Source organism: Oncorhynchus masou, chromosome 24 (assembly GCF_036934945.1).
Source record: "Oncorhynchus masou masou isolate Uvic2021 chromosome 24, UVic_Omas_1.1, whole genome shotgun sequence".
In the NCBI taxonomy this organism is placed as follows: Eukaryota; Metazoa; Chordata; class Actinopteri; order Salmoniformes; family Salmonidae; genus Oncorhynchus; species Oncorhynchus masou.
The window spans coordinates 21133691-21159715 of NC_088235.1; the positions used below are offsets into that span (position 1 = coordinate 21133691).

General features: G+C 44.7%; 1 protein-coding gene across 3 annotated transcripts in view; it reads right to left on the minus strand.

Annotated features, from left to right (window-relative positions):
* Positions 1 to 26025, minus strand: part of LOC135511891 (phosphatase and actin regulator 2-like) — a 76363-nt gene that overhangs the window by 19958 nt on the left and 30380 nt on the right. For all 3 annotated transcript variants that reach the window (XM_064933402.1, XM_064933404.1, XM_064933403.1), the window contains exons 2-4: positions 15188 to 15355; positions 13234 to 13308; positions 12546 to 12692 (exon numbers count right to left, since the gene is read on the minus strand). In XM_064933402.1, coding sequence (XP_064789474.1) covers positions 12546 to 12692; positions 13234 to 13308; positions 15188 to 15355 — 390 coding nt within the window. The remainder of the gene's footprint in view (positions 1 to 12545; positions 12693 to 13233; positions 13309 to 15187; positions 15356 to 26025) is intronic.

Sequence of the window (26025 nt, forward strand, 5' to 3'; positions counted from 1 at the left end):
ATACAAGCCGCATTGTGGATACAGGCCGAATTGTGGATACAGGCCGCATTGTGGATAGAGGTCGTACTGTGGATAGAGGTGGTATTGTGGATACAGGCCGTATTGTGGATACAGGCCGTATTGTGGATACAGGCCGCATTTTGGATACAGGCCGCATTGTGGATACAGGCCGCATTGTGGATACAGGCCTCATTGTGGATACAGGCCTCATTGTGGATACAGGCCGCATTGTGGATACAGGCTGAATTGTGGATACAGGCAGAATTGTGGATACAGGCCGCATTGTGGATAGAGGTCGTATTGTGGATAGAGGTCGTATTGTGGATAGAGGTCGTATTGTGGATAGAGGTCGTATTGTGGATACAGGCCGTATTTTGGATACAGGCCGTATTTTGGATACAGGCCGTATTGTGGATAGAGGTCGTATTGTGGATAGAGGCCGTATTGTGGATACAGGGCGTATTGTGGATACAGGCCGCATTGTGGATAGAGGTCGTATTGTGGATAGAGGTCGTATTGTGGATAGAGGTCGTATTGTGGATAGAGGTCGTATTGTGGATACAGGACGTATTGTGGATACAGGCCGCATTGTGGATAGAGGTCGTATTGTGGATAGAGGTCGTATTGTGGATAGAGGTCGTATTGTGGATAGAGGTCGTATTGTGGATACAGGCCGTATTTTGGATAAAGGCCGTATTTTGGATACAGGCCGTATTTTGGATACAGGCCGTATTGTGGATACAGGGCGTATTGTGGATACAGGCCGCATTGTGGATACAGGCTGTATTGTGGATACAGGCCCGCATTGTGGATAGAGGTCGTATTGTGGATAGAGGTCGTACTGTGGATACAGGCAGAATTGTGGATACAGGCCACATTGTGGATAGAGGTCGTATTGTGGATAGAGGTGGTATTGTGGATACAGGCCGCATTATGGATACAGGCCACATTGTGGATACAGGCCACATTGTGGATAGAGGTCGTATTGTGGATACAGGCCGAATTGTGGATAGAGGTCGTATTGTGGATAGAGGTCGTATTGTGGATAGAGGTCGTATTGTGGATACAGGCCGTATTTTGGATACAGGCCGTATTTTGGATACAGGCCGTATTGTGGATAGAGGTCGTATTGTGGATAGAGGCCGTATTGTGGATACAGGGCGTATTGTGGATACAGGCCGCATTGTGGATAGAGGTCGTATTGTGGATAGAGGTCGTATTGTGGATAGAGGTCGTATTGTGGATAGAGGTCGTATTGTGGATACAGGCCGTATTGTGGATACAGGCCGCATTGTGGATAGAGGTCGTATTGTGGATAGAGGTCGTATTGTGGATAGAGGTCGTATTGTGGATAGAGGTCGTATTGTGGATACAGGCCGTATTTTGGATACAGGCCGTATTTTGGATACAGGCCGTATTTTGGATACAGGCCGTATTGTGGATACAGGGCGTATTGTGGATACAGGCCGCATTGTGGATACAGGCTGTATTGTGGATACAGGCCCGCATTGTGGATAGAGGTCGTATTGTGGATAGAGGTCGTACTGTGGATACAGGCAGAATTGTGGATACAGGCCACATTGTGGATAGAGGTCGTATTGTGGATAGAGGTGGTATTGTGGATACAGGCCGCATTATGGATACAGGCCACATTGTGGATACAGGCCACATTGTGGATAGAGGTCGTATTGTGGATACAGGCCGAATTGTGGATACAGGCCGCATTGTGGATACAGGCCGCATTGTGGATACAGGCCGCATTGTGGATACAGGCCGTATTGTGGATACAGGGCGTATTGTGGATACAGGGCGTATTGTGGATACAGGCCGCATTGTGGATACAGGCCGTATTGTGGATACAGGCCGCATTGTGGATACAGGCCGTATTGTGGATACAGGCCGCATTGTGGATACAGGCCGCATTGTGGATACAGGCCGTATTGTGGATACAGGCCGCATTGTGGTTACAGGCCGCATTGTGGATACAGGCCGAATTGTGGATACAGGCAGAATTGTGGATACAGGCCACATTGTGGATAGAGGTCGTATTGTGGATAGAGGTGGTATTGTGGATACAGGCCGCATTGTGGATACAGGCCGAATTGTGGATAGAGGTGGTATTGTGGATACAGGCCACATTGTGGATAGAGGTCGTATTGTGGATAGAGGTGGTATTGTGGATACAGGCCGCATTATGGATACAGGCCGAATTGTGGATACAGGCCACATTGTGGATAGAGGTCGTATTGTGGATAGAGGTGGTATTGTGGATACAGGCCGCATTATGGATACAGGCCGCATTGTGGATACAGGCCGCATTGTGGATAGAGGTCGTACTGTGGATACAGGCCGCATTGTGGATAGAGGTCGTACTGTGGATACAGGCCGCATTGTGGATACAGGCCGCATTGTGGATACAGGCCGCATTGTGGATACAGGCCGAATTGTGGATAGAGATTGTATTTTGGATACAGGCTGTATTGTGGATACAGGCAGAATTGTGGATAGAGGTTGTGTTTTGGATACAGGCCGAATTGTGGATAGAGGTTGTATTGTGGATACAGGCAGTATTGTGGATAGAGGTTGTATTGTGGAAACGCCATTTGGTAGATATACCGAAGCTATTCAAAACCAAATCAACTACTGTCATTCAACAGGAGAGCAATGTGAACTCAATAAACTGTCACTCAACAAGAGAACAATGTGAACTCAATAAACTACTGTCACTCAACAAAAAAACAATGTGAACTCAATAAACTACTGTCACTCAACAAGAGAACAATGTAATCTCAATAAACTACTGCCACTCAACAAGAGAACAATGTGATCTCAATAAACTACTGTCACTCAACAAGAGAACAATGTGAACTCAATAAACTACTGTCACTCAACAAGAGAACAATGTGATCTCAATAACCTACTGTCACTCAACAAGAGAACAATGTGAACTCAATAAACTACTGTCACTCAACAAGAGAACAATGTGAACTCAATAAACTACTGTCACTCAACAAGAGAACAATGTGAACTCAATAACCTACTGCCACTCAACAAGAGAACAATGTGATCTCAATAAACTACTGTCACTCAACAAGAGAACAATGTGAACTCAATAACCTACTGTCACTCAACAATAGAACAATGCGAACTCAATAACCTACTGCCACTCAACAAGAGAACAATGTGATCTCAATAAACTACTGTCACTCAAGAGAACAATGCGAACTCAATAACCTACTGTCACTCAACAAGAGAACAATGTGAACTCAATAAACTACTGCCACTCAACAAGAGAACAATGTGATCTCAATAAACTACTGCCACTCAACAAGAGAACAATGTGATCTCAATAAACTACTGTCACTCAACAAGAGAACAATGTGATCTCAATAAACTACTGTCACTCAACAAGAGAACAATGTGATCTCAATAAACTGTCATCCAACAAGAGAACAATGTGAACTCAATAAACTACTGCCACTCAACAAGAGAACAATGTGAACTCAATAAACTACTGTTACTCAACAAGAGAACAATGTGAACTCAATAACCTACTGTCACTCAACAAGAGAACAATGTGAACTCAATAACCTACTGTCACTCAACAAGAGAACAATGTGATCTCAATAACCTACTGTCACTCAACAAGAGAACAATGTGAACTCAATAAACTACTGCCACTCAACAAGAGAACAATGTGAACTCAATAAACTACTGTCACTCAACAAGAGAACAATGTGAACTCAATAAACTAATGTCTCTCAACAAGAGAACAATGTGAACTCAATAAACTACTGTCACTCAACAAGAGAACAATGTGAACTCAAAGATTACTAGAGCCAGATGATAACAATAGACATAAAACAGAAATATGGAGAGCCCAAAATATGGCATTTCTTTACAGAAACTCATAAAATACATAGTTTGGCAGGCATGCCCATCACATGCAACACTATTGGCCCTGAGTAGCATAGTTTATTCTAATGGGGTCAAATGAGACATGTGCACAGACGCTGGCACACAGACAGACAGACAGACAGACAGACAGACAGACAGACAGACAGACAGACAGACAGACAGACACGACATGGCCACGCAGGACCTGGGGAACCAAACGATCCATGAACCAGATCCTCATGCACCAAAGACAAAAAGAAACCACATGAGCACGGGTTCTCAGAGGCAGACAGCAGAAAGACAGCAGGCAGACAGCAGGCAGGCAGGCAGACTGCAGGTAGGCAGCAGGAAGGCAGCAGGCAGACAGCAAGTAGACAGCAGGCAAACAACAGACAGACGCAGGCAGGCAGAAGGAAGGCAGCAGGAAGGCAGCAGGCAGAGAGGCAGCAGGCAGAGAGGCAGCAGGCAGACAGCAAGCAGGGGAACACAAATGGGACACATTGTCTCATTGTAGTGCTCTGCTGTGTAAAAGTCTTTGCAGGCAACATTCTGTACACACTCTTCTCACTTCCCTTTTTTCTACAAAAAAAAACAAACTTTCAAATACTGTAAATCCTCAGCCTATTCTAGTATGGACACTACCATTCATTCCTGAGGGGGGACAAGGATGGATGGACTGATGGACGGAGGGAGGCCTTCCACATGCGAAGATGGGTTTTGCATGCAAACAGGCTTCTCTCTCTCTCCCAACCAACCAGCACCACTGATACTCACCACTCCCACGGTAATTGTTTCGAGGGTTATGTTTGTGGGACAGAGCAGTAGCTTGCTTGCCTGTGCTTTTGGCCAGCTTTTTACCGCCCATGATTCCGTCCCTGCGCCCTGCTGTAACCCCACCAGCTGATGTGGGAGGTGCAGTGGTAGGGCTTTTTTGGGGGGCCTCCCGCATTCTGGCCTGGTTCGTTCTGGCCTGGTTCCCATTTGGAGTAGCTTTGTTTTCATTTGTCACTACGAGGGTAGAGGAGGGGGAGCAGAGCAACCTCTCCTGTCATTTACCAACACCCAGATGGAGGGAGTCAGACAGACACGGTCTCACTAATAATGGTAAAAGTGGGGAACATAAAGTCGGTGCATTATGTGCATATCGGAGGAATGAAGAAAGCTGTGACCTGACCTCCAACCTAACGTGTGTTTACAGTGCCATGCAAATGCATTCACCCCTGTTGGCATTTTTTCCTATTTTGTTGCATTACAACCTGTAATTTAAATAGATTTTTATTTGGATGTCATGCTATGGACATACACAAAATAGTCCAAATTGGTGAAGTGAAAAGAAAATGTAAAACTGAAAAGTGGTGTGTGCATATGTATTCACCCCCTTTGCTATGAAGTCCCTAAATAAGATCTGGTGCAACAAATTACCTTCAGAAGTCACATAATTAGTTAAATAAAGTCCACCTGTGTGCAATTTAAGAGTATCTGTCCATAGGACCACTTCTCAGTAGATATACACATTTTCTGAAAGGCCCCAGAGTCTGCAACACCACTAAGCAAGGTGCACCACCAAGCAAGTGGCACCATGAAGACCAAGTAGCTCTCCAAACAGGTCAGGGACAAAGTTGGGGAGAAGTACAGATCAGGGTTGGGTTATAAAATAATTTCTGAAACTTTGACCATCCCACGGAGCACCGTTAAATCCATTATTAAAAAATGTAAAGAATATGGCACCACAACAAACCTGCCAAGAGAGGGCCGCCCACCAAAACTCACGGACCAGGCAAGAAGGGCATTAATCAGAGAGGCAACAAAGAGACCAAAGATAACCCTAAAGGAGCTGCAAAGCTCCACCGCAGAGATTAGAGTATCTGTCCATAGGACCACTTTAAGCCGTACACTCCACAGAGTTCGGCTTTACGGAAGAGTGGCAAGAAAAAAGCCATTGCTTAAGAAAAAAATTAGCAAACACGTTTGGTGTTCGCCAAAAGGCATGTTGGAGACAATGAGGAATACCTATGTAGGAATACTGTTCATCGACTACAGCTCAGCATTTAGCACCATAGTACCCTGGGTCTCGACCTTGCCCCGTGCAACTGGGTTCTGGACTTCCTGACGGGCCACCCCCAGGTTGTGAGGGTAGATAACAACATCTCCACCCCGCTGATCCTCAACACTGGGGCCCCACAAGGGTGCGTTCTCAGCCCTCTCCTGTACTCCCTGTTCACCCATGACTGCGTGGCCATACATGCCTCCAACTCAATTTCTACTTCCGGGTTGGAGCGAGCGGTCGCATCTACACTTCGGTCCGCAGGTAGTATAACTTTTCATTACATTTCATTATAGTACAACGGTTTGATTTGTCTAATCTTAGCAATTTCTTCTTAGCTAGCTACATAGCCGTCTTTGTATCAAAGATAATTGAGTAATTATCGTATTTCGTCGTCCTAACGTAGTCTACACTGCTATCTGCCCAGCAGCTAGCTAACGTCCACCGAATACCAGCACTGTAGAAACTATTACACTCAACTGAACGACTTGATTAGTGTAGTGTTAGCTAGCTACATAGTTGTCTTTGCTGTCTTCGTATCCAAGATAATTGTGTAGTTTAGAGTGTGTAGACTTAGAGTGATTATCTTAATTTACCGAGGTTAGCTAGCCAGCTATCTGTTGTCCTTAACGTAGGAGATACTGCTAGCTAGCTAGCCAACAGCTAGCCAACGTCTACCGAATAGAACTTCAACAACCCGGTCAACATTCCGCTTCGCTCCACAGGTAGTATCACATTTTCATTTCACTTCATTACAGTACAACGGTTTGATTTGTTTGATCGTAGCTAGCTAGCTACATAGCCGTCTTTGTTTCAAAGACAATTGTGTAGTCTAGAGCGATTTTCTAGGTTAGCTAGCCAGCTATTGTCGTTCTTTTAACGTAACGTAACGTAATCAACACTGCTAGCTAGCCAGCTAGCCCCCGAATAGCAGCACTGTAGAAACTATTACACTCAACGGAACGACTTGATTAGTGTAGTGTCAACAACGCAGCCACTGCCAGCTAGCCTACAAAGTCAACAACGCAGCCACTGCCAGCTAGCCTACTCCAGCAGTACTGTATCATTTCAATCATTTTAGTCAATAAGATTCTTGCTACGTAAGCTTAACTTTCTGAACATTCGAGACGTGTAGTCCACTTGTCATTCCAATCTCCTCTGCATTAGCGTAGCCTCTTCTGTAGCCTGTCAACTATGTGTCTATCTATCCCTGTTCTCTCCTCTCTGCACAGACCATACAAACGCTCCACACCGCGTGGCCGCGGCCACCCGAATCTGGTGGTCCCAGCGCGCACGACCCACGTGGAGTTCCAGGTCTCCGGTAGCCTCTGGAACTGCCGATCTGCGGCCAACAAGGCAGAGTTCATCTCAGCCTATGCCTCCCTCCAGTCCCTCGACTTCTTGGCACTGACGGAAACATGGATCACCACAGATAACACTGCTACTCCTACTGCTCTCTCTTCGTCCGCCCACGTGTTCTCGCACACCCCAAGAGCTTCTGGTCAGCGGGGTGGTGGCACCGGGATCCTCATCTCTCCCAAGTGGTCATTCTCTCTTTCTCCCCTTACCCATCTGTCTATCGCCTCCTTTGAATTCCATGCTGTCACAGTTACCAGCCCTTTCAAGCTTAACATCCTTATCATTTATCGCCCTCCAGGTTCCCTCGGAGAGTTCATCAATGAGCTTGATGCCTTGATAAGCTCCTTTCCTGAGGACGGCTCACAGTCCTGGGCGACTTTAACCTCCCCACGTCTACCTTTGACTCATTCCTCTCTGCCTCCTTCTTTCCACTCCTCTCCTCTTTTGACCTCACCCTCTCACCTTCCCCCCCTACTCACAAGGCAGGCAATACGCTCGACCTCATCTTTATTAGATGCTGTTCTTCCACTAACCTCATTGCAACTCCCCTCCAAGTCTCCGACCACTACCTTGTATCCTTTTCCCTCTCGCTCTCATCCAACACTTCCCACACTGCATCTACTCGGATGGTATCGCGCCGTCCCAACCTTCGCTCTCTCTCCCCCGCTACTCTCTCCTCTTCCATCCTATCATCTCTTCCCTCTGCTCAAACCTTCTCCAACCTATCTCCTGATTCTGCCTCCTCAACCCTCCTCTCTTCCCTTTCTGCATCCTTTGACTCTCTATGTCCCCTATCCTCCAGGCCGGCTCGGTCCTCCCCTCCAGCTCCGTGGCTCGACGACTCATTGCGAGCTCACAGAACAGGGCTCCGGGCAGCCGAGCGGAAATGGAGGAAAACTCGCCTCCCTGCGGACCTGGCATCCTTTCACTCCCTCCTCTCTACATTTTCCTCCTCTGTCTCTGCTGCTAAAGCCACTTTCTACCACTCTAAATTCCAAGCATCTGCCTCTAACCCTAGGTAGCTCTTTGCCACCTTCTCCTCCCTCCTGAATCCTCCTCCCCCCCCCCTCCTCCCTCTCCGCAGATGACTTTGTCAACCATTTTGAAAAGAAGGTCGACGACATCCGATCCTCGTTTGCTAAGTCAAACGACACCGCTGGTTCTGCTCACACTGCCCTACCCTGTGCTCTGACCTCTTTCTCCCTCTCTCTCCAGATGAAATCTCGCTTCTTGTGACGGCCGGCCGCCCAACAACCTGCCCGCTTGACCCTATCCCCTCCTCTCTTCTCCAGACCATTTCCGGAGACCTTCTCCCTTACCTCACCTCGCTCATCAACTCATCCCTGACCGCTGGCTACGTCCCTTCCGTCTTCAAGAGAGCGAGAGTTGCACCCCTTCTGAAAAAACCTACACTCGATCCCTCCGATGTCAACAACTACAGACCAGTATCCCTTCTTTCTTTTCTCTCCAAAACTCTTGAACGTGCCGTCCTTGGCCAGCTCTCCCGCTATCTCTCTCAGAATGACCTTCTTGATCCAAATCAGTCAGGTTTCAAGACTAGTCATTCAACTGAGACTGCTCTTCTCTGTATCACGGAGGTGCTCCGCACTGCTAAAGCTAACTCTCTCTCCTCTGCTCTCATCCTTCTAGACCTATCGGCTGCCTTCGATACTGTGAACCATCAGATCCTCCTCTCCACCCTCTCCGAGTTGGGCATCTCCGGCGCGGCCCACGCTTGGATTGCGTCCTACCTGACAGGTCGCTCCTACCAGGTGGCGTGGCGAGAATCTGTCTCCTCACCACGCGCTCTCACCACTGGTGTCCCCCAGGGCTCTGTTCTAGGCCCTCTCCTATTCTCGCTATACACCAAGTCACTTGGCTCTGTCATAACCTCACATGGTCTCTCCTATCATTGCTATGCAGACGACACACAATTAATCTTCTCCTTTCCCCCTTCTGATGACCAGGTGGCGAATCGCATCTCTGCATGTCTGGCAGACATATCAGTGTGGATGACGGATCACCACCTCAAGCTGAACCTCGGCAAGACGGAGCTGCTCTTCCTCCCGGGGAAGGACTGCCCGTTCCATGATCTCGCCATCACGGTTGACAACTCCATTGTGTCCTCCTCCCAGAGCGCTAAGAACCTTGGCGTGATCCTGGACAACACCCTGTCGTTCTCAACTAACATCAAGGCGGTGGCCCGTTCCTGTAGGTTCATGCTCTACAACATCCGCAGAGTACGACCCTGCCTCACACAGGAAGCGGCGCAGGTCCTAATCCAGGCACTTGTCATCTCCCGTCTGGACTACTGCAACTCGCTGTTGGCTGGGCTCCCTGCCTGTGCCATTAAACCCCTACAACTCATCCAGAACGCCGCAGCCCGTCTGGTGTTCAACCTTCCCAAGTTCTCTCACGTCACCCCACTCCTCCGCTCTCTCCACTGGATTCCAGTTGAAGCGCGCATCCGCTACAAGACCATGGTGCTTGCCTACGGAGCTGTGAGGGGAACGGCACCGCAGTACCTCCAGGCTCTGATCAGGCCCTACACCCAAACAAGGGCACTGCGTTCATCCACCTCTGGCCTGCTCGCCTCCCTACCACTGAGGAAGTACAGTTCCCGCTCAGCCCAGTCAAAACTGTTCGCTGCTCTGGCCCCCCAATGGTGGAACAAACTCCCTCACGACGCCAGGACAGCGGAGTCAATCACCACCTTCCGGAGACACCTGAAACCCCACCTCTTTAAGGAATACCTAGGATAGGATAAAGTAATCCTTCTCACCCCCCCCCTTAAATGATTTAGATGCACTATTGTAAAGTGGCTGTTCCACTGGATGTCATAAGGTGAATTCACCAATTTGTAAGTTGCTCTGGATAAGAGCGTCTGCCAAATGACTTAAATGTTAAATGTAAATGTAATCAAGTTTGCAGACGACTCTACAGTGGTAGGCTTGATTACCAACAACGACGAGACGGCCTACAGGGAGGAGGTGAGGGCCCTCGGAGTGTGGTGTCAGGAAAATAACCTCACACTCAATGTCAACTAAACAAAGGAGATGACTTCAGGAAACAGCAGAGGGAGCAGCCCCCTATCCACTTCGACGGGACAGTAGTGGAGAAGGTGGGAAGTTTTAAGTTCCTTGGCATACACATCACAGACAAACTGAAATGGTCCACCCACACAGACAGCGTGGTCTCTTCAACCTCAGAAGGCAGATGAAATTTGGCTTGCCACCAAAAACACTCAAACTTTTACAGATCCACAATTGAGAGCATCCTGTCGGCTGTATCACCGCCTGGTACGGCAACTGCTCCGCCCTCAACCGCAAGGCTCTCCAGAGGGTAGTGAGGTCTGCACAACGCATCACCAGGGGCAATCTACCTGCCCTCCAGGACACCTAGACCAACCGATGTCACAGGAAGGCCAAAAAGATCATCAAGGACAACAACCACCCGAGCCACTGCCTGTTCACCCCGCTATCATCCAGAAGGCGAGGTCAGTACAGGTGCATCAAAGCAGGGACCGAGAGACTGAAAAACAGCTTCTATCTCAAGGCCGTCAGACTGTTAAACAGCCATCACTAACATTAAGGGGCTGCTGCCAACATACTGACTCAACTCTAGCCACTTTAATAATAAAAAATTGGATGTAATAAATGTATCACTAGCCACTTTAAACAATGCCACTTTATATAATGTTTACATACCCTACATTACTCATCTCATATGTATATACTGTACTCTATGCAATCTACTGCATCTTGCCTAAGCTGTTTGGCCATCACTCATTCATATATATTTATGTACATATTCTTATTAATTCCTTTACACTTGTGTGTATAAGGTAATTGTTGCGAAATTGTTAGGTTAGATTATTTGTTAGCTATTACTGCCTGGTCGGAACTAGATGCACAAGCATTTCGCTACACTCGCATTAACATCTGCTAACCAGGTGTATGTGACAAATTAAATTTGATATGATTTGAGAAGATACTCTGGTTAGATAAGAACACCATCATGCTGTGGGGATGTTTTTCATCGGCAGGGACTGGCAAACTGGTCAGAATTGAAGGAATGATGGATGGTGCTAAATACAGGGAAATTCTTGAGGGAAACCCGTTTCAGTTTCAGTCTTCCAGAGATTTGAAACTGGGATGGAGGTTCACCTTCCAGCAGAACAATTTAAGTCCATGTTGTAAGGCAACAAAATAGGAAAAATGCCAAGGGGGGTGAATAAGTTTGCAAGCCACTGTATATCAGAGGTATGAAGAAAGGTCTAACAAACCTTTATGATGTGACTCTAACCTAACGTGTGTGTTTATATCGGAGGGGACAAAAGTAGGAGACAAATGTCCATCTAGTATGGACTTATAAAGTATATCTTATGGGGTCAACATAGGATAATTTCTCTCCACATTCTTACTCATCTGAGCTGTCACGACCATGCCCCCGATGCATTCATTAAAGCAGCACATTATTATTGCCAGGCAGTGCCCTCAGTGCTCGGGCACTGTAGATGAAGCATAGCCTGAGTATCTGCCCTGACAGGGTGCCAAATGGCTCTGTAATGAACTGAGAACTCAATTGAATCAGTTTTCCTAACCTGCATTGACCAGCTGAACCACTCTGAATGTGTCGTTGGAGAGAGATCTAGCCAGTCATTCCAGTTTGTCTTTGGTCTTAAGTGGGGAGCAGTGGAGTGGCTTACTATTGATCTGAAGAGGCCAGAGCTCTGGCTCCAGTGGTATGATCAGTAAGAGTACAGAAGGCATTTGATCATTGCAGAAGTGACAGACTCCTTTGACCTGCAGGTCTTAAGAATAGGGGATTTCTACTCTTTAATTTCTCTATCCAAGCATCAAGGGGATTTAACATAGAAGGTGTATCTGGATACATTCTGCTGGAGTGTGCAGCCCTGTGCCGATCAGCCATCTGCTAAAAGATGAACAGCGATGGAGACATCTTAATGGATATGGGGTGGAAAAACCAATACAAATTGAATTGAGAAACCCCCACAACACGTTAAAAGCTTCAGATGGCAATACTCCTGCAGGTATAACAGGGTAATATTGGCCATCAGTGGATGGGTTATTGCTCTGTTCAGACTCCTGCTTGGAGGTCAAAGCCAAAATAGGAAACGCTAGTGGACACATTATTCAATCAAACACTGAATGGATTTAGACCATGCCATTTCATTAGCTTTGGCCTGCTTGCAGACAAACATGTTAAAAGCATTCCAGTATACCTGCTTTGTCTTCAGAATTCTCTGACTCTTCAGTCTTCTCCTCTGAAGGCGTTTCAGGAGACTCTATGTTAACTTTGACCTCCTCTGACCCCATACTAAGCGTGGCGTGGCCATTTAGAGTTTCAGGGTTCACTGGGTCCTCTGGTCCTAAGGAAACATTTAACAGTTAGCAGGGGGTGATATGAAGCTAATTTACTATTTTACATCCACTCAGTATACAGTACACACGAGGAATACAAGGAGGCTTCTGGCTTGAGACATTTACGTTTACCATGAGATTAACTCCCTTAAGAACAAAATGTCATTTTTCATCCTTGCAGATTTGAAGTAATGTTAAATTAGAATGTAACAATGTAGGGGGAGGGGGTTGTTAGTGAGGGCAGCAATAGAGTCCTCTCCTGGGCCTCATTACTCTTGCTCTTCAGTGACTACCAGGAGGACAAACAACTTCGATGGTACTGCAGTTTGGGTTTCTTCCCCATCGTAGCAACAGCTAACATCAGGGAGTTTTCCACTGGTTATAAAAACACAAACTTGTTGATTCAGGTAAATTGTTAGTAGAGGACAGCAGCTCTTGTGAGAGTGGTTTTTGGCATGACAATGCCACAGAGGGAAACAGGGAGTTGGGGGAGGGCCTTAAACAAATGCACACTGTTAATTACATTCATTTTCCCACCGTAACTCTCACCTTGATCAGGAATGAGGACTCCTCGTCTTATCAGCTCCTCTCGACTTTGCCTCGTGGAGATTTTCCTCTCCAGAACTATGGAGATGTGCAAGGCAGAGTTAATCATTGGCCAGATGTAGTCATTCATTTTGTGATCTTTGCAATGACAGGGTAGGATATTACCCAGTGTGTACACATGCACACACACACACACACACACACACACACACACACACACATGCACACACACACTATATGTACGGCAGGGATGAAATAAAAGTCAATAACAGCATTTGTGTTCAAAAGTTGATTATCACACCAACAGATAAACTTGAGAAGGCCTTCCTACTACTACTTCCTACTCCTTCCAGAACCATATCAAACATCTCCAATCCAAAGTTAAATCTAGAATTGGCTTCCTATTTCGTAACAAAGCATCCTTCACTCATGCTGCCAAACATACCCTTGTAAAACTGACCATCCTACCAATCCTCGACTTTGGCGATGTCATTTACAAAATACCCTACTCAACAAATTGGATGCAGTCTATCACAGTGCAATCCGTTTTGTCATCAAAGCCCCATATACTACCCACCATTGCGACCTGTACGCTCTCATTGGCTGGCCCTCGCTTCATACTCGTCACCTAAACCCACTGGCTCCATGTCATCTACAAGACCCTGCTAGGTAAAGTCCCCCCTTATCTCAGCTCGCTGGTCACCATAGCATCTCCCACCTGTAGCACACGCTCCAGCAAGTATATCTCTCTAGTCACCCCCAGAACCAATTCTTTCTTTGGCCGCCTCTCCTTCCAGTTCTCTGCTGTCAATGACTGGAACGAACTACAAAAATCTCTGAAACTGGAAACACTGATCTCCCTCAATAGCTTTAAGCACCAAATGTCAGAGCAGCTCACAGATTACTGCACCTGTACAAAGCCCACCTATAATTTAGCCCAAACAACTACCTCTATCCCTACTGTATTTAATTTATTTATTTATTTTGCTCCTTTGCACCCCATTATTTTTATTTCTACTTTGCACATTCTTCCATTGCAAATCTACCATTCCAGTGTTTTACTTGCTATATTGTAATTACTTTGCCACCATGGCCTTTTTTTGCCTTTACCTCCCTTATCTCACCTCATTTGCTCACATCGTATATAGACTTGTTTATACTGTATTATTGACTGTATGTTTGTTTTACTCCATGTGTAACTCTGTGTCGTTGTATGTGTCAAACTGCTTTGCTTTATCTTGGCCAGGTCGCAATTGTAAATGAGAACTTGTTCTCAACTTGCCTACCTGGTTAAATAAACGTGAAATAAAAATTAAAAAAATTAAAACTAGCCAGACAGGTATGACACAGACGACAGAATTGGGTTCCAGTAGTATTGTTTTTCTTTAAATAGCTGTCCGACCCAGCTGGCATTCAGACAGGCTCAATCAAATGGTCAAACTATTTGAAATAAAACAAACTATTTGAAGCCAGGTCTAGTATGACATGAATAGCTCAACATGATTGCATATGATGATCAGATATCACTTCATTTAGTTCTGTGTTACATCATACATAGTACAGAAACAGTGGAGGATGCTTGAGAAATTAAACCCATGATTACACTCACTCCTGTCAAACCTGCCCCTAGCCTGCTGATATTCTTATAATCAAGCTTCAAATTTTTACATAAATGTCAAATCCACAAGATATACTTTAGTTAGGGTATACACTATGTAGTTTGCCCGGCATGGCAGAGTCACGCAAGATGCAAACCAACAGATTAAAACTTTGCGGGGATGTTAATCATGTGAGGGGATAGCGAATGGCACAAGTTTCATGTCATGTTTGGCATGACAACATGTGGAATGACAACGATGAAAGAGTTGGCTACAGCATAATACATACAGCATAATACAATGAAAGAGTTGGCTACAGCATAATGAAGCAGTATGTGATGAGACTCCTTCAGACATACATATGGATAGGTCCTGAAACTTGTCGCTGGTTTTCTTCTTGCGCCACTTCCAGGGTTTGAAGATCTTCCCTATAGTGGAGAGCTTCCCCTTCTGCTTCAGTGGAGGATTCTGGGTGCTGCCCACCACAACATCACAGCTGGCCAGAGAACATTTTTCCAGTCCGTCAACTGTGGGAAATCACACAAGAACACCTGATCAGAAAAAATTAACATATTTACTGTTCATTACTATGTGGAACATAAGGCTTCAAGAATCACTGAACACAAAATTAGAAATTGTAGATATTGAACAATGGTATATTCAAGTAGGTACATATCAGTAATAAACTGTACTTTCACTTGACTTTAATTGGACTTTCTAGGCCAATAATTCTGTCAACGATTATCCCAACTTTGGTGCATTTAGTAATTTCTCCTCTTTGCAAAACAATTATAATCTCCATAGCAGAGCAAAATAACAGATGAAGTCTTCTCATACAGCTCTGTATTAGGGTAGCAGATGAAGTCTTCTGATACAGCTCTGTACTAGGGTAGAACATGAAATCTTCTCATACAGCTCTGTACTAGGGTAGAAAATGAGGTCTTCTCATACAGCTCTGTACTAGGGTAGAAAATGAAGTCTTCTCATACAACTCTCTATTAGGGTAGCAAATGAAGTCTTCTCATACAGCTCTGTACTAGGGTAGAAAATGAAGTCTTCTCATACAGCTCTGTACTAGGGTAGAAAATGAAGTTTTTTGATACAGCTCTGTACTTGGGCAGAAAATGAAGTCTTCTCATACAGCTCTGTACTAGGGTAGAAAATGAAGTCTTTTGATACAGCTCTGTACTAGGGTAGAAAATGAAGTCTTCTCATACAGCTCTGTACTAGGGTAGAAAATGAAGTCTTCTCATACAGCTCTGTACTAGGGTAGAAAATGAAGTCTTCTCATACAGCTATGTACTAGGGTAGAAAATGAAGTCTTTTGATACAGCTCTGTACTAGGGTAGAAAATGAAGTCTTCTCATACAGCTCTGTACTAGGGTAGAAAATGAAGTCTTCTCATACAGCTCTGTACTAGGGTAGAAAATGAAGTATTCTCATACAGCTCTGTACTAGGGTAGAAAATGAAGTCTTCTCATACAGCTATGTACTAGGGTAGAAAATGAAGTCTTTTGATACAGCTCTGTACTAGGGTAGAAAATGAAGTATTCTCATACAGCTCTGTACTAGGGTAGAAAATGAAGTCTTCTCATACAGCTATGTACTAGGGTAGAAAATGAAGTCTTCTCATACAGCTCTGTACTAGGGTAGAAAATGAAGTCTTCTCATACAGCGCTGCACCAGGGTTTTCAGAGTGATTCACTTGCTTTGTTTAGGGACCAGATTCTTGTCCTTCCCTAATCCTTCCCTTTCCTGTTTCAAAGTAAGAAGCCCGGGGAATGGAAACAGACCGGAAACACTGAGGCTGGAGGGGAAAGATAAGGTGTGGCATTTACTCATGCCTCACTTTTCAAGAATAGGGAGGTTCTATGGCCCATGGCTGTTGAATGTTTTATCTGCACCATTAATTCACACTCTACATACAACACTGCTACCACTGAGTACTGCCACAGAGGACTACTACAGTGGCCTACCACAGAGGACTACCACATAGGACTACTACAGAGGACTACTCCAGAGGACTGCCACAGACACTACCACAGAGGACTGACACAGAGGACTACCATAGAGGACTGCCACAGAGGACGACCACAGAGGACTGCGGAATATTCTCCACCGGCTTCTTCAAAAAGATTAACACCACAAGAAGTGCAATCATCGCCTGTGTAAACTCAGACTATGAGAATTTCCAATCCGGTTTCAGGCCTAACCAATGTCGAGAAACACCTAGGACCGGGATGATACCTGTATCGCGATACATTTTAGTATCGTGGCAAAGGAACAAAACACAAAGCAGATTTAACTTCTCTAGGAAAACAGCCCTAATGTTGGAAACAAACATCATTATCATCCAGAGTCACATTTATTTATTTTCCAAGCTATATCACACAATATTTTACATTGAGCAGGTTTTTAAGGATCAAAAAGTTTGGTCTGCTTCGTGTTTTCAGTTTTGCCATGGAAAACATATTGCAGTACTGGTATCGTCCAGGCCATAGAAATGGCCCTCGTCAGCGTGGTAAACAACCTCCTCGTGTCAGCTGACAGTGGACTTCCGAACATCCTCGGCTTCCTTGACCTCAGTGCCGCCTTCAACACGGTTGACCACAGCATCCTCCTGGATCGATTGAAGGAACAGATAGGTCTCGACAGTATCGTCCTACACTGGTTCACCTCCTACCTTTTCAAATGCACACAATATGTTGTCATAGGAAATGACAAGTCAGAACCAACCACGATCACCTGTGAGGTCTCTCAAGGCTTCATCTTAGGCCCGTATTCAAAAATGGATTAAATAAAAAGGAATTTTTTGCAAATGTATAAAAAAAAACATTTTAAAAATAGCTTATTTACATAAGTATTCAGACCCTTTGATATGAGAGTCGAAGACTCATATCACCCTCATTAGCTTTAAGCACCAGCTGACAGAGCAGCTCACAGATCACTGCACCTGTGCATAGCCCATCCGACTACCTCATCCCCATACTGTAATTATTTATTTATCTCGCTCCTTTGCACGCCAGTATGTCTACTTGCACATTCATCTTCTGCACATCTACCATTCCAGTGTTTATTTGCTGTATTGTAATTACTTCGCCACGATGGCCTATTTATTGCCTTTACCTCCCTTATCCTACCTCATTTACACATACTGTATACAGACTTGTTTTTTTATACTGTATTATTGACTGTATGTTTGTTTATTCCACGTGTAACTCTGTGTTGTTGTATGTATCAAACTGCTTTGCTTTATCTTGGCCATGTCGCAGTTGCAAATGAGAACTTGTTCTCAACTAGCCTACTTGGTTAAATAAAGGTGAAATTAAAATTTTAAATGTAAACAAGCATGGTGGTGAAAGCATCATGCTGTGGGGATGTTTTTCAGCTGCAGGGACTAGGAGACTAGTCGGGATCAAGGGAAAGATAAAAGGAGCAAAGTACAGAGAGATCCCCGATGAAAACCTGCTCAGGACCTCAGACTGGGGTGAACGTTCACCTTCCAACAGGACAACAACCCTATGCACACAGTCAAGACAACGCAGGAGTGGCTTCGGGACTGAATGTCCTTGAGTGGCCCAGCCATAGACCGGACATGAACCCGATCGAACATCTCTGGAGAGACCTGAAAATAGCTGTGCAGCGACGCTCCCCATCCAACCTGACAGAGCTTGAGAAGATCTGCAGAGAAGAATGGGAGAAACTCCCCAAATACAGGTGGGCCAAACTTGTAGCATCACACCCAACAACTCAAGACTGTAATCACTGCCAAAGGTGCTTCAACAAAGTATTGAGTAAAGGGTCTGAATACTTACATTAATGTGATATTTCTGTTTTTTTTAAATAAATGTGCAAAATTTTCTAAAACCCTGTTTTTGATCTGTCATTATGGGGTATTGTATGTGGATTGATGAGGGGGGAAAAAACGATTTAATCAATTTTAGAATACGGCTGTAACGCCACCCTAAAGTATTTTACTTTAAATGGTTGAAAGAATGGTTGAAAGAATAAAGGGGTGTTTGAACACATCGTGGGATAGAATCCCAGACCATCTCAAGAACAATGCAAGCTCAGTTCAATTTAATGTCCAAGTAGCTGTAAATAAGCAGAACTAATTTATATAAAAGCGGGGGTCTCTGTCTGATGGAGGGGAAGTGGATGAAGGCCTGTCCAAATAAAGGAAACACATGGGAGTTTCCCATTGATACAGAAAAATATGCAAGGTTCCCATTGACACAGCAAAACATGGGAGGTTCCCATTGACACAGCAAAACATGGGAGGTTCCCATTGACACAAAAGAAACATCAACAAGACAGTGTAAAATAATGTGCTTGAGAAACAGGAAGTGTCAAAAATTCAAGCCATGGTACTTACAGCACACCAGCGTCTCTTATACTTTACACTTATTGTTTGATTTGCTGTTCAGTGCTGTTCACTGTTGTTCAGTGCAAAATTATGATGCCTGTAAGTAAAATGTTCTCAAGTATTCAAAAGCAGAAGGAAGGTTCAAAGGTCTATTTCTGGAGGCGACAATTTGAGCATCAAAAAAGGCCATATAGGTTAACATTATTACCTCAGGAGGTTTGGCTCTCCAAAGATCATGAGACCAGAGGGGAATACAACAAACCAGGATCAATGAGTTAGCCAGCTTACTTGCAAAAATATTCAGAAATAACTTTTATTTTTTTAGAAAGATAAGCTTGCAATGGACATGATCTAATTGACTCAACAACCAAAAACACATCTGTATGATTAGCATTCTAAATGAATCAGAATATAAGTGGTTATTTCTGGTTGTTTATCAGAGTTAGCTGGCTAACTCATTGATTCTGCTTTGTTGTATAGCCCTCTAGGGTATCTTATCCCTAACAACGTAATTACCAGGAACCTTGTGACAGCCACCTTATGATAGATTTCATTAGTGGTGCTATGCTGTGTGAAGGGTCAGACATGGAGACTAAACAGCACTCCTCCACACCAGTCTGAGAGGAACACACCCACATTCCCTCCTAAGGACACTCCCCCAAGATCTAGTGAGCAGTCGATTCACCTGCCTGTAAACAACCATAGAGATAGTTAGAGGACGCAACATTGTATCCGTCCCATTATGGTGTCTGTGAGAGCATGGGCAGCACCAATGAGGCCATCTTCATTTTGAAGTAATCCATTTTCTTATTCTACTACTTCTATGAGTTGGTAAACAAACTGAAAGGGTGTATACTGCCACCTGGAGTGGGTTGTTTGAACAGGTATAATGCCAAGATTGTTGATTTACTGCCCATTGCAGTTTTGGAATGTTTGCTCATGATTATAATTCATTGTCTGACTCCTGGTGACCTGGATGGACTTATGTGATCCTTCCTTAACCCATAGGAAGTCCCACCCAGTTGACTACTTTAAAATGGTGACAGGCCTCAATGGCCCTGCTCATGCTAAATCTGGCATTTGGGCACTAGAGTCCTCTATATATCTCTATGTAAACAACCCACTGCTGATCTAGGTTGCTTTCAGATTCCTAGGCTGTAAAATGTGACCTTATTTCTTTCGATATGACTTTACCTTGAACTAAAACATAATTTAGTTCAAGGTAAGGAGGTGAGGAACAGTCACAAGGAAAAGACAAGCAGAAAGATAATGGTATTTCAATTGATCAGATCATCCTTGTTCACTCCGTTCATTCAAAGTCACACACATCCTTAGAGTATACATCTATAGAGTAGAACCTAGTAGTATACATCTACAGAGTACAACTTAGTAGAATATATATTATTTCTTTATTTTTTTATTTCACCTTTATTTATCCAGGTAGGCCAGTAGAGAACAAGTTCTCATTTACAACTGCGACCTGGCCAAGATAAAGCAAAGCAGTGCGACAACAACAACAACACAGAGTTACACATAAACAAATGTACAGTCAATAACACAATAGAAAACTCCATGTACAGTGTGTGCAGAGTACAACCTAGTAGTATAGAGCTATAGAGTAGAACCTAATAGTATAACTCTATAGAGTATAACCTAGACATATACAGTGTCTTGCAAAAGTATTCATCCCCCTTGGCGTTTTCCTATTTTGTTGCATTACAACCTGTAATTTAAATGGATTTTTATTTGGATGTATTATAATGGACATACACAAAATAGTCCAAATTGGTGAAGTGAAAGGAAATATAAAAAATTTAAATTAAATTCAAAAATTCAAAAAAATAAAAAATTGAAAAGTTGTCACGTTCTGATCATCGTTCTTGTGTGTTTTCCTTGTTTTAGTGTTGGTCAGGACATGAGCTGGGTGGGCATTCTATGTTGTGTGTCTGGTTTGTCTATTTCTATGTTTGGCCTGATATGGTTCTCAATCAGAGGCAGGTGTTAGTCATTGTCTCTGATTGGGAACCATATTTAGGTAGCCTGTTTTGTGTTGGGTTTGGTGGGTGATTGTTCCTGTCTTTGTGTTTGTGGCACCAGATAGGACTGTTTCGGTTTTTTCACATTTCTTGCTTTGTAGACTGTTGTATTTTCATCTTTATTAAAAATAAAGACCTCTAATACTGAGATATTTATTAAAAATAACCATGCTGCATTTTGGTCCGCCTCTCTTTCACCAGAAGAAAACCGTTACAGAATCACCCACCAACCAAGGACCAAGCGGCGTGGTAAACAGAGGCAGCAGGAGAAGCGACAGGTGCAGCAGGAGCAACAGCAGCAGCAGCAGAAGCAGCAGCAGGAGAAGCAGCAAAGGCAGCAGCAGAAGCAGCAGCAGGAGAAGCAGCAGCAGGAGAAGCAGCAGCAGGAGCAACAGCAGCAGGAGAAGCAACAAAGGCAGCAGCAGAAGCAGCAGCAGGAGAAGCAGCAGCAGGAGCAACAGCAGCAGCAGCAGCAGCGGGAGAGGCTGCACTATTTGGAGGAATGGACTTGGGAGGAGATCCTTGACGGGAAAGGACCCTGGGCAGAGCCAGGGGAATATTGCCGCCCCAAAGCCGAGCTGGAGGCAGAGAGGTGGCATTATGAGGAGCGAGCACGGCAGAGCGGCTGGAAGCCCGAGAGGCAGTCCCAAAAATTAGTTGGGGGGAGGGGCACAGGGAGAGTGTGGCAGGAGCTGCAGACCTGAGCCAACTCCCCTTGTTTACCGTAAGGAGCCATGGATGGAATTGGAGCTGTCGGCGAAGCTGAGTGCTGAGTCTGAGAGTGTTGAGGATGTAGACCAGGTCATATCTACTGAGGGGTTTAATAGACCAGGTCATATCCACTGAGGGGTTTAATAGACCAGGTCATATTCATTTCTACTGAGTGGTTTAATATACCAGGTCATATCTACTGAGGGGTTTAATATACCAGGTCATATCTACTGAGGGGTTTAATAGACCAGGTCATATCCACTGAGGGGTTTAATAGACCAGGTCATATCCACTGAGGGGTTTAATAGACCAGGTCATATTCATATCTACTGAGTGGTTTAATAGACCAGGTCATATTCACTGAGGGGTTTAATAGACCAGGTCATATTCACTGAGGGGTTTAATAGACCAGGTCATTCACTGAGGGGTTTAATAGACCAGGTCATATTCACTGAGGGGTTTAATAGACCAGGTCATATCCACTGAGGGGTTTAATAGAACAGGTCATATCCACTGAGGGGTTTAATAGACCAGGTCATATCCACTGAGGGGTTTAATAGACCAGGTCATATCCACTGAGGGGTTTAATAGACCAGGTCATATTCATATCTACTGAGGGGTTTAATAAACCAGGTCATATTCACTGAGGGGTTTAATAGACCAGGTCATATCTACTGAGGGGTTTAATAGACCAGGTCATATCCACTGAGGGGTTTAATAGACCAGGTCATATCCACTGAGGGGTTTAATAGACCAGGTCATATTCATTTCTACTGAGTGGTTTAATAGACCAGGTCATATTCACTGAGGGGTTTAATAGACCAGGTCATATTCACTGAGGGGTTTAATAGACTAGGTCATTCACTGAGGGGTTTAATAGACCAGGTCATATCCACTGAGGGGTTTAATAGACCAGGTCATATTCATATCTACTGAGGGGTTTAATAAACCAGGTCATATTCACTGAGGGGTTTAATAGACCAGGTCATATCCACTGAGGGGTTTAATAGACCAGGTCATATTCACTGATATCCACTGATGTATTGGACAGAGTAGAGAGAAAGCTGTTGGTTTGGCATAGTATGCACGGCATTCGCCCTGAGGAGCGTGTTAGCTGTCCGATGCCACCTGTGTGAGTTCCTCGTACTCAGCCTGAAACGTGTGTTGGAGTTCCAGGGGATCTGATGCCGGCTATACACACCAGGTCTCCAGTACACCTTCACAACCCGGTGTGTCCTGTTCCTTGCTCTCACCCGGAGGTGCGTGTCCCCGGCCCGGTACCACCAGTGCCGGCTCCCCGCACCAGGCTGTTTCTCCGTCCCATCAATACAGGTGCTACCACCTGTTCAGCGCTAGCAGAGCTTCCGCCCCTCAGTCTAGCGCTGCCAGAGCCTTCCTCCTCTTCAGCGCTGCCGGAGTTTTTCGCCTGTCCAGTGCTCCCAGAGCCTCCCTACTCTCCACCGCAGCCGGAGTCTCCCGCCTGTCCGGCGCTGCCAGAGCTCCCGCCCCTCAGTCCAGAGGCGCCAAAGCCCCTCAGTCCAGAGGCGCCAGAGCCCCTCATTCCAGAGGCGCCAGAGCTCCTCAGTCCAGCGCTGTCAGAGCTTTCCTCTCCAGCGTTGCAGGAGCTTCCCGTCTGCCCAGCGCCATCAGAGTCGCCAGTCTGCCCAGCGCCGCCTGAGCTACCCATCTGCCCAGCGCCATCAGAGTCGCCAGTCTGCCTAGCGCCGCCTGAGCCACACGTCTGCCCAGCGCCGCCTGAGCCGCCAGGACGTGAGCTGGGTGGGCACTCTGTTGTGTGTCTGGTTTGTCTATTTCTATGTTTGGCCTGATATGGTTCTCAATCAGAGGCAGGTGTTAGTCATTGTCTCTGATTGGGAACCATACTTAGGTAGCCTGTTTTGTGTTGGGTTTTGTGGGTGATTGTTCCTGTCTTTGTTTGTGGCACCAGATAGGACTGTTTTGTTTTTTTCACGTGCCTTGTTTTGTAGATTGTTACATTTTCATCTTTATTAAAGACGTACAAAAATAACCACACTGCGGCACCATGAAGACCAAGGAGCTCTACAAACAGGTCAGGGACAAAGTTGTGGAGAAGTACAGATCAGGTTTGGGTAATAAAAAAATATCCAAAACTGTGAATATCCCACAGAGCACCATTAAATCCAGTATTATTCAAAAATTGAAATAATATGGTAACACAACAAACCTGCCAAGAGAGAGATGCCCACCAAAACTCACAGACCAGGCAAGGAGGGCATTAATCAGAGGGAAGAAAGAGACCAAAGATAACCCTGAAGGAGCTACAAAGCTCCACAGCAGAGATTGGAGTATCTGTCCATAGGACCACTTTAGCCGTACACTCCACAGAGCTGGGCTTCACGGAAAATTTGTCGGAAAAAAGACATTGCTTAAAGAAAAAAATAAGCAAACATGTTTGGGGTTCGCCAAAATGCATGTGGCTTTTTGGCCATTAAGGAAAACGCTATGTCTGGCGCAAACCTAACACCTCTCATCACCCTGAGAACATCATCCCACAGTGAAGCATGGTGGTGGCAACATCATGCTGTGGGGATGTTTTTCATCGGCAGGGACTGGCAAATGGGTCAGAATGGAAGGAATGATGGATGGCGCTAAATACAGGGAAATTCTTGAGGGAAACCTGTTTCAGTCTTCCAGAGATTTGAGACTGGGAAGGAGGTTCACCTTCCAGCAGGACAATGACCCTAAGCATACTGTTAAAGCAACACTCGAGTGGTTTAAGGGGAATAATGTAAATGCCTTGGAATGGCCTAGTCAAAGCCCAGACCTCAATCCAATTGAGAACCCATCCAACTTGAAGGCGCTGGAGCAGTTTCGCCTTGAAGAATGGGCAAAAATCCCAGTGGCTAGACGTGCCAAGCTTATGGAAACGTACCCCAAGAGACTTGCAGTTGTAATTGCTGCAAAAGGTGGCTCTACAACGTTTTGACTTTGGGGGGGTGAATAGTTACGCACGCTTAAGTTTTTTTGCTTTTTTGTCTTACAATAAAAAAATATTTTCCATCTTCAAAGTGGTAGGCATGTTGTGTAAATCAAAAGATACGAACCCCCCAAAAAAATCAATTTTCATTCCAGGTTGTAAGGCAACAAAATAGAAAAAATGCCAAGGGGGGTGAATACTTTCACAAGCCACTGTACATCTATAGAGTACAACCTAGTAGTATACATCCATAGAGTAGAACCTAGTAGTATAGACCTATAGTAGAACCTAATAGTATACATCTATAGAGTAGAACCTATTAGTAGAGGTTGACCGATTAATTAGGGCCGATTTCAAGTTTTCATAACAATCTGTAATCAGCCTTTCTGAATGACGATTATGGCCGATTACATTGCAGTCCACAAGGAAACTGCATGGCAGACTGACCACCTGTTACGCGAGTGCAGCAAGGAGCCAAGGTAAGTTGCTAGCTAGCATTAAACTTATCTTATAAAAAACAATCAATCTTCACATAATCACTAGTTAACACATGGTTGATGATATTACTAGGTTAACTAGCTTGTCCTGCGTTGCATATAGTCAATGCGGTGCCTGTTAATTTATCATCGAATTACAGCCTACTTCAACTTCGCCAAACGGGTGATGATTTAACAAAAGAGCATTGCCAAAAAAAAGCACAATCTTTGCAGAAATGTACCTAACCATAAACATCAATGCCTTTCTTAAAATCAATACACAGAAGTATATATTTTTAAACCTGCATATTTAGTTTAAAGAAATTAATGTTAGCAGGCAATATTAACTAGGGAAATTGTGTCACTTTTCTTGCGTTCAGTGCAAGCAGAGTCAGGGTATATGCAACAGTTTGGGCCGCCTGGCTCGTTGCGAACTGTGAACTAATTTGCCAGAGTTTTACATAATAATGACATAACATTGAAGATTGTGCAATGTAACAGCAATATTTAGACTTAGGGTTGCCACCTGTTCGATAAAATATGGAACGGTTCCGTATTTCGCTGAAAGAATAAACTTTTGTTTTCTAAATTATAGTTTCAGGATTTTACCATATTAATGACCAAAGTCTCGTATTTCTGTTTATTATAT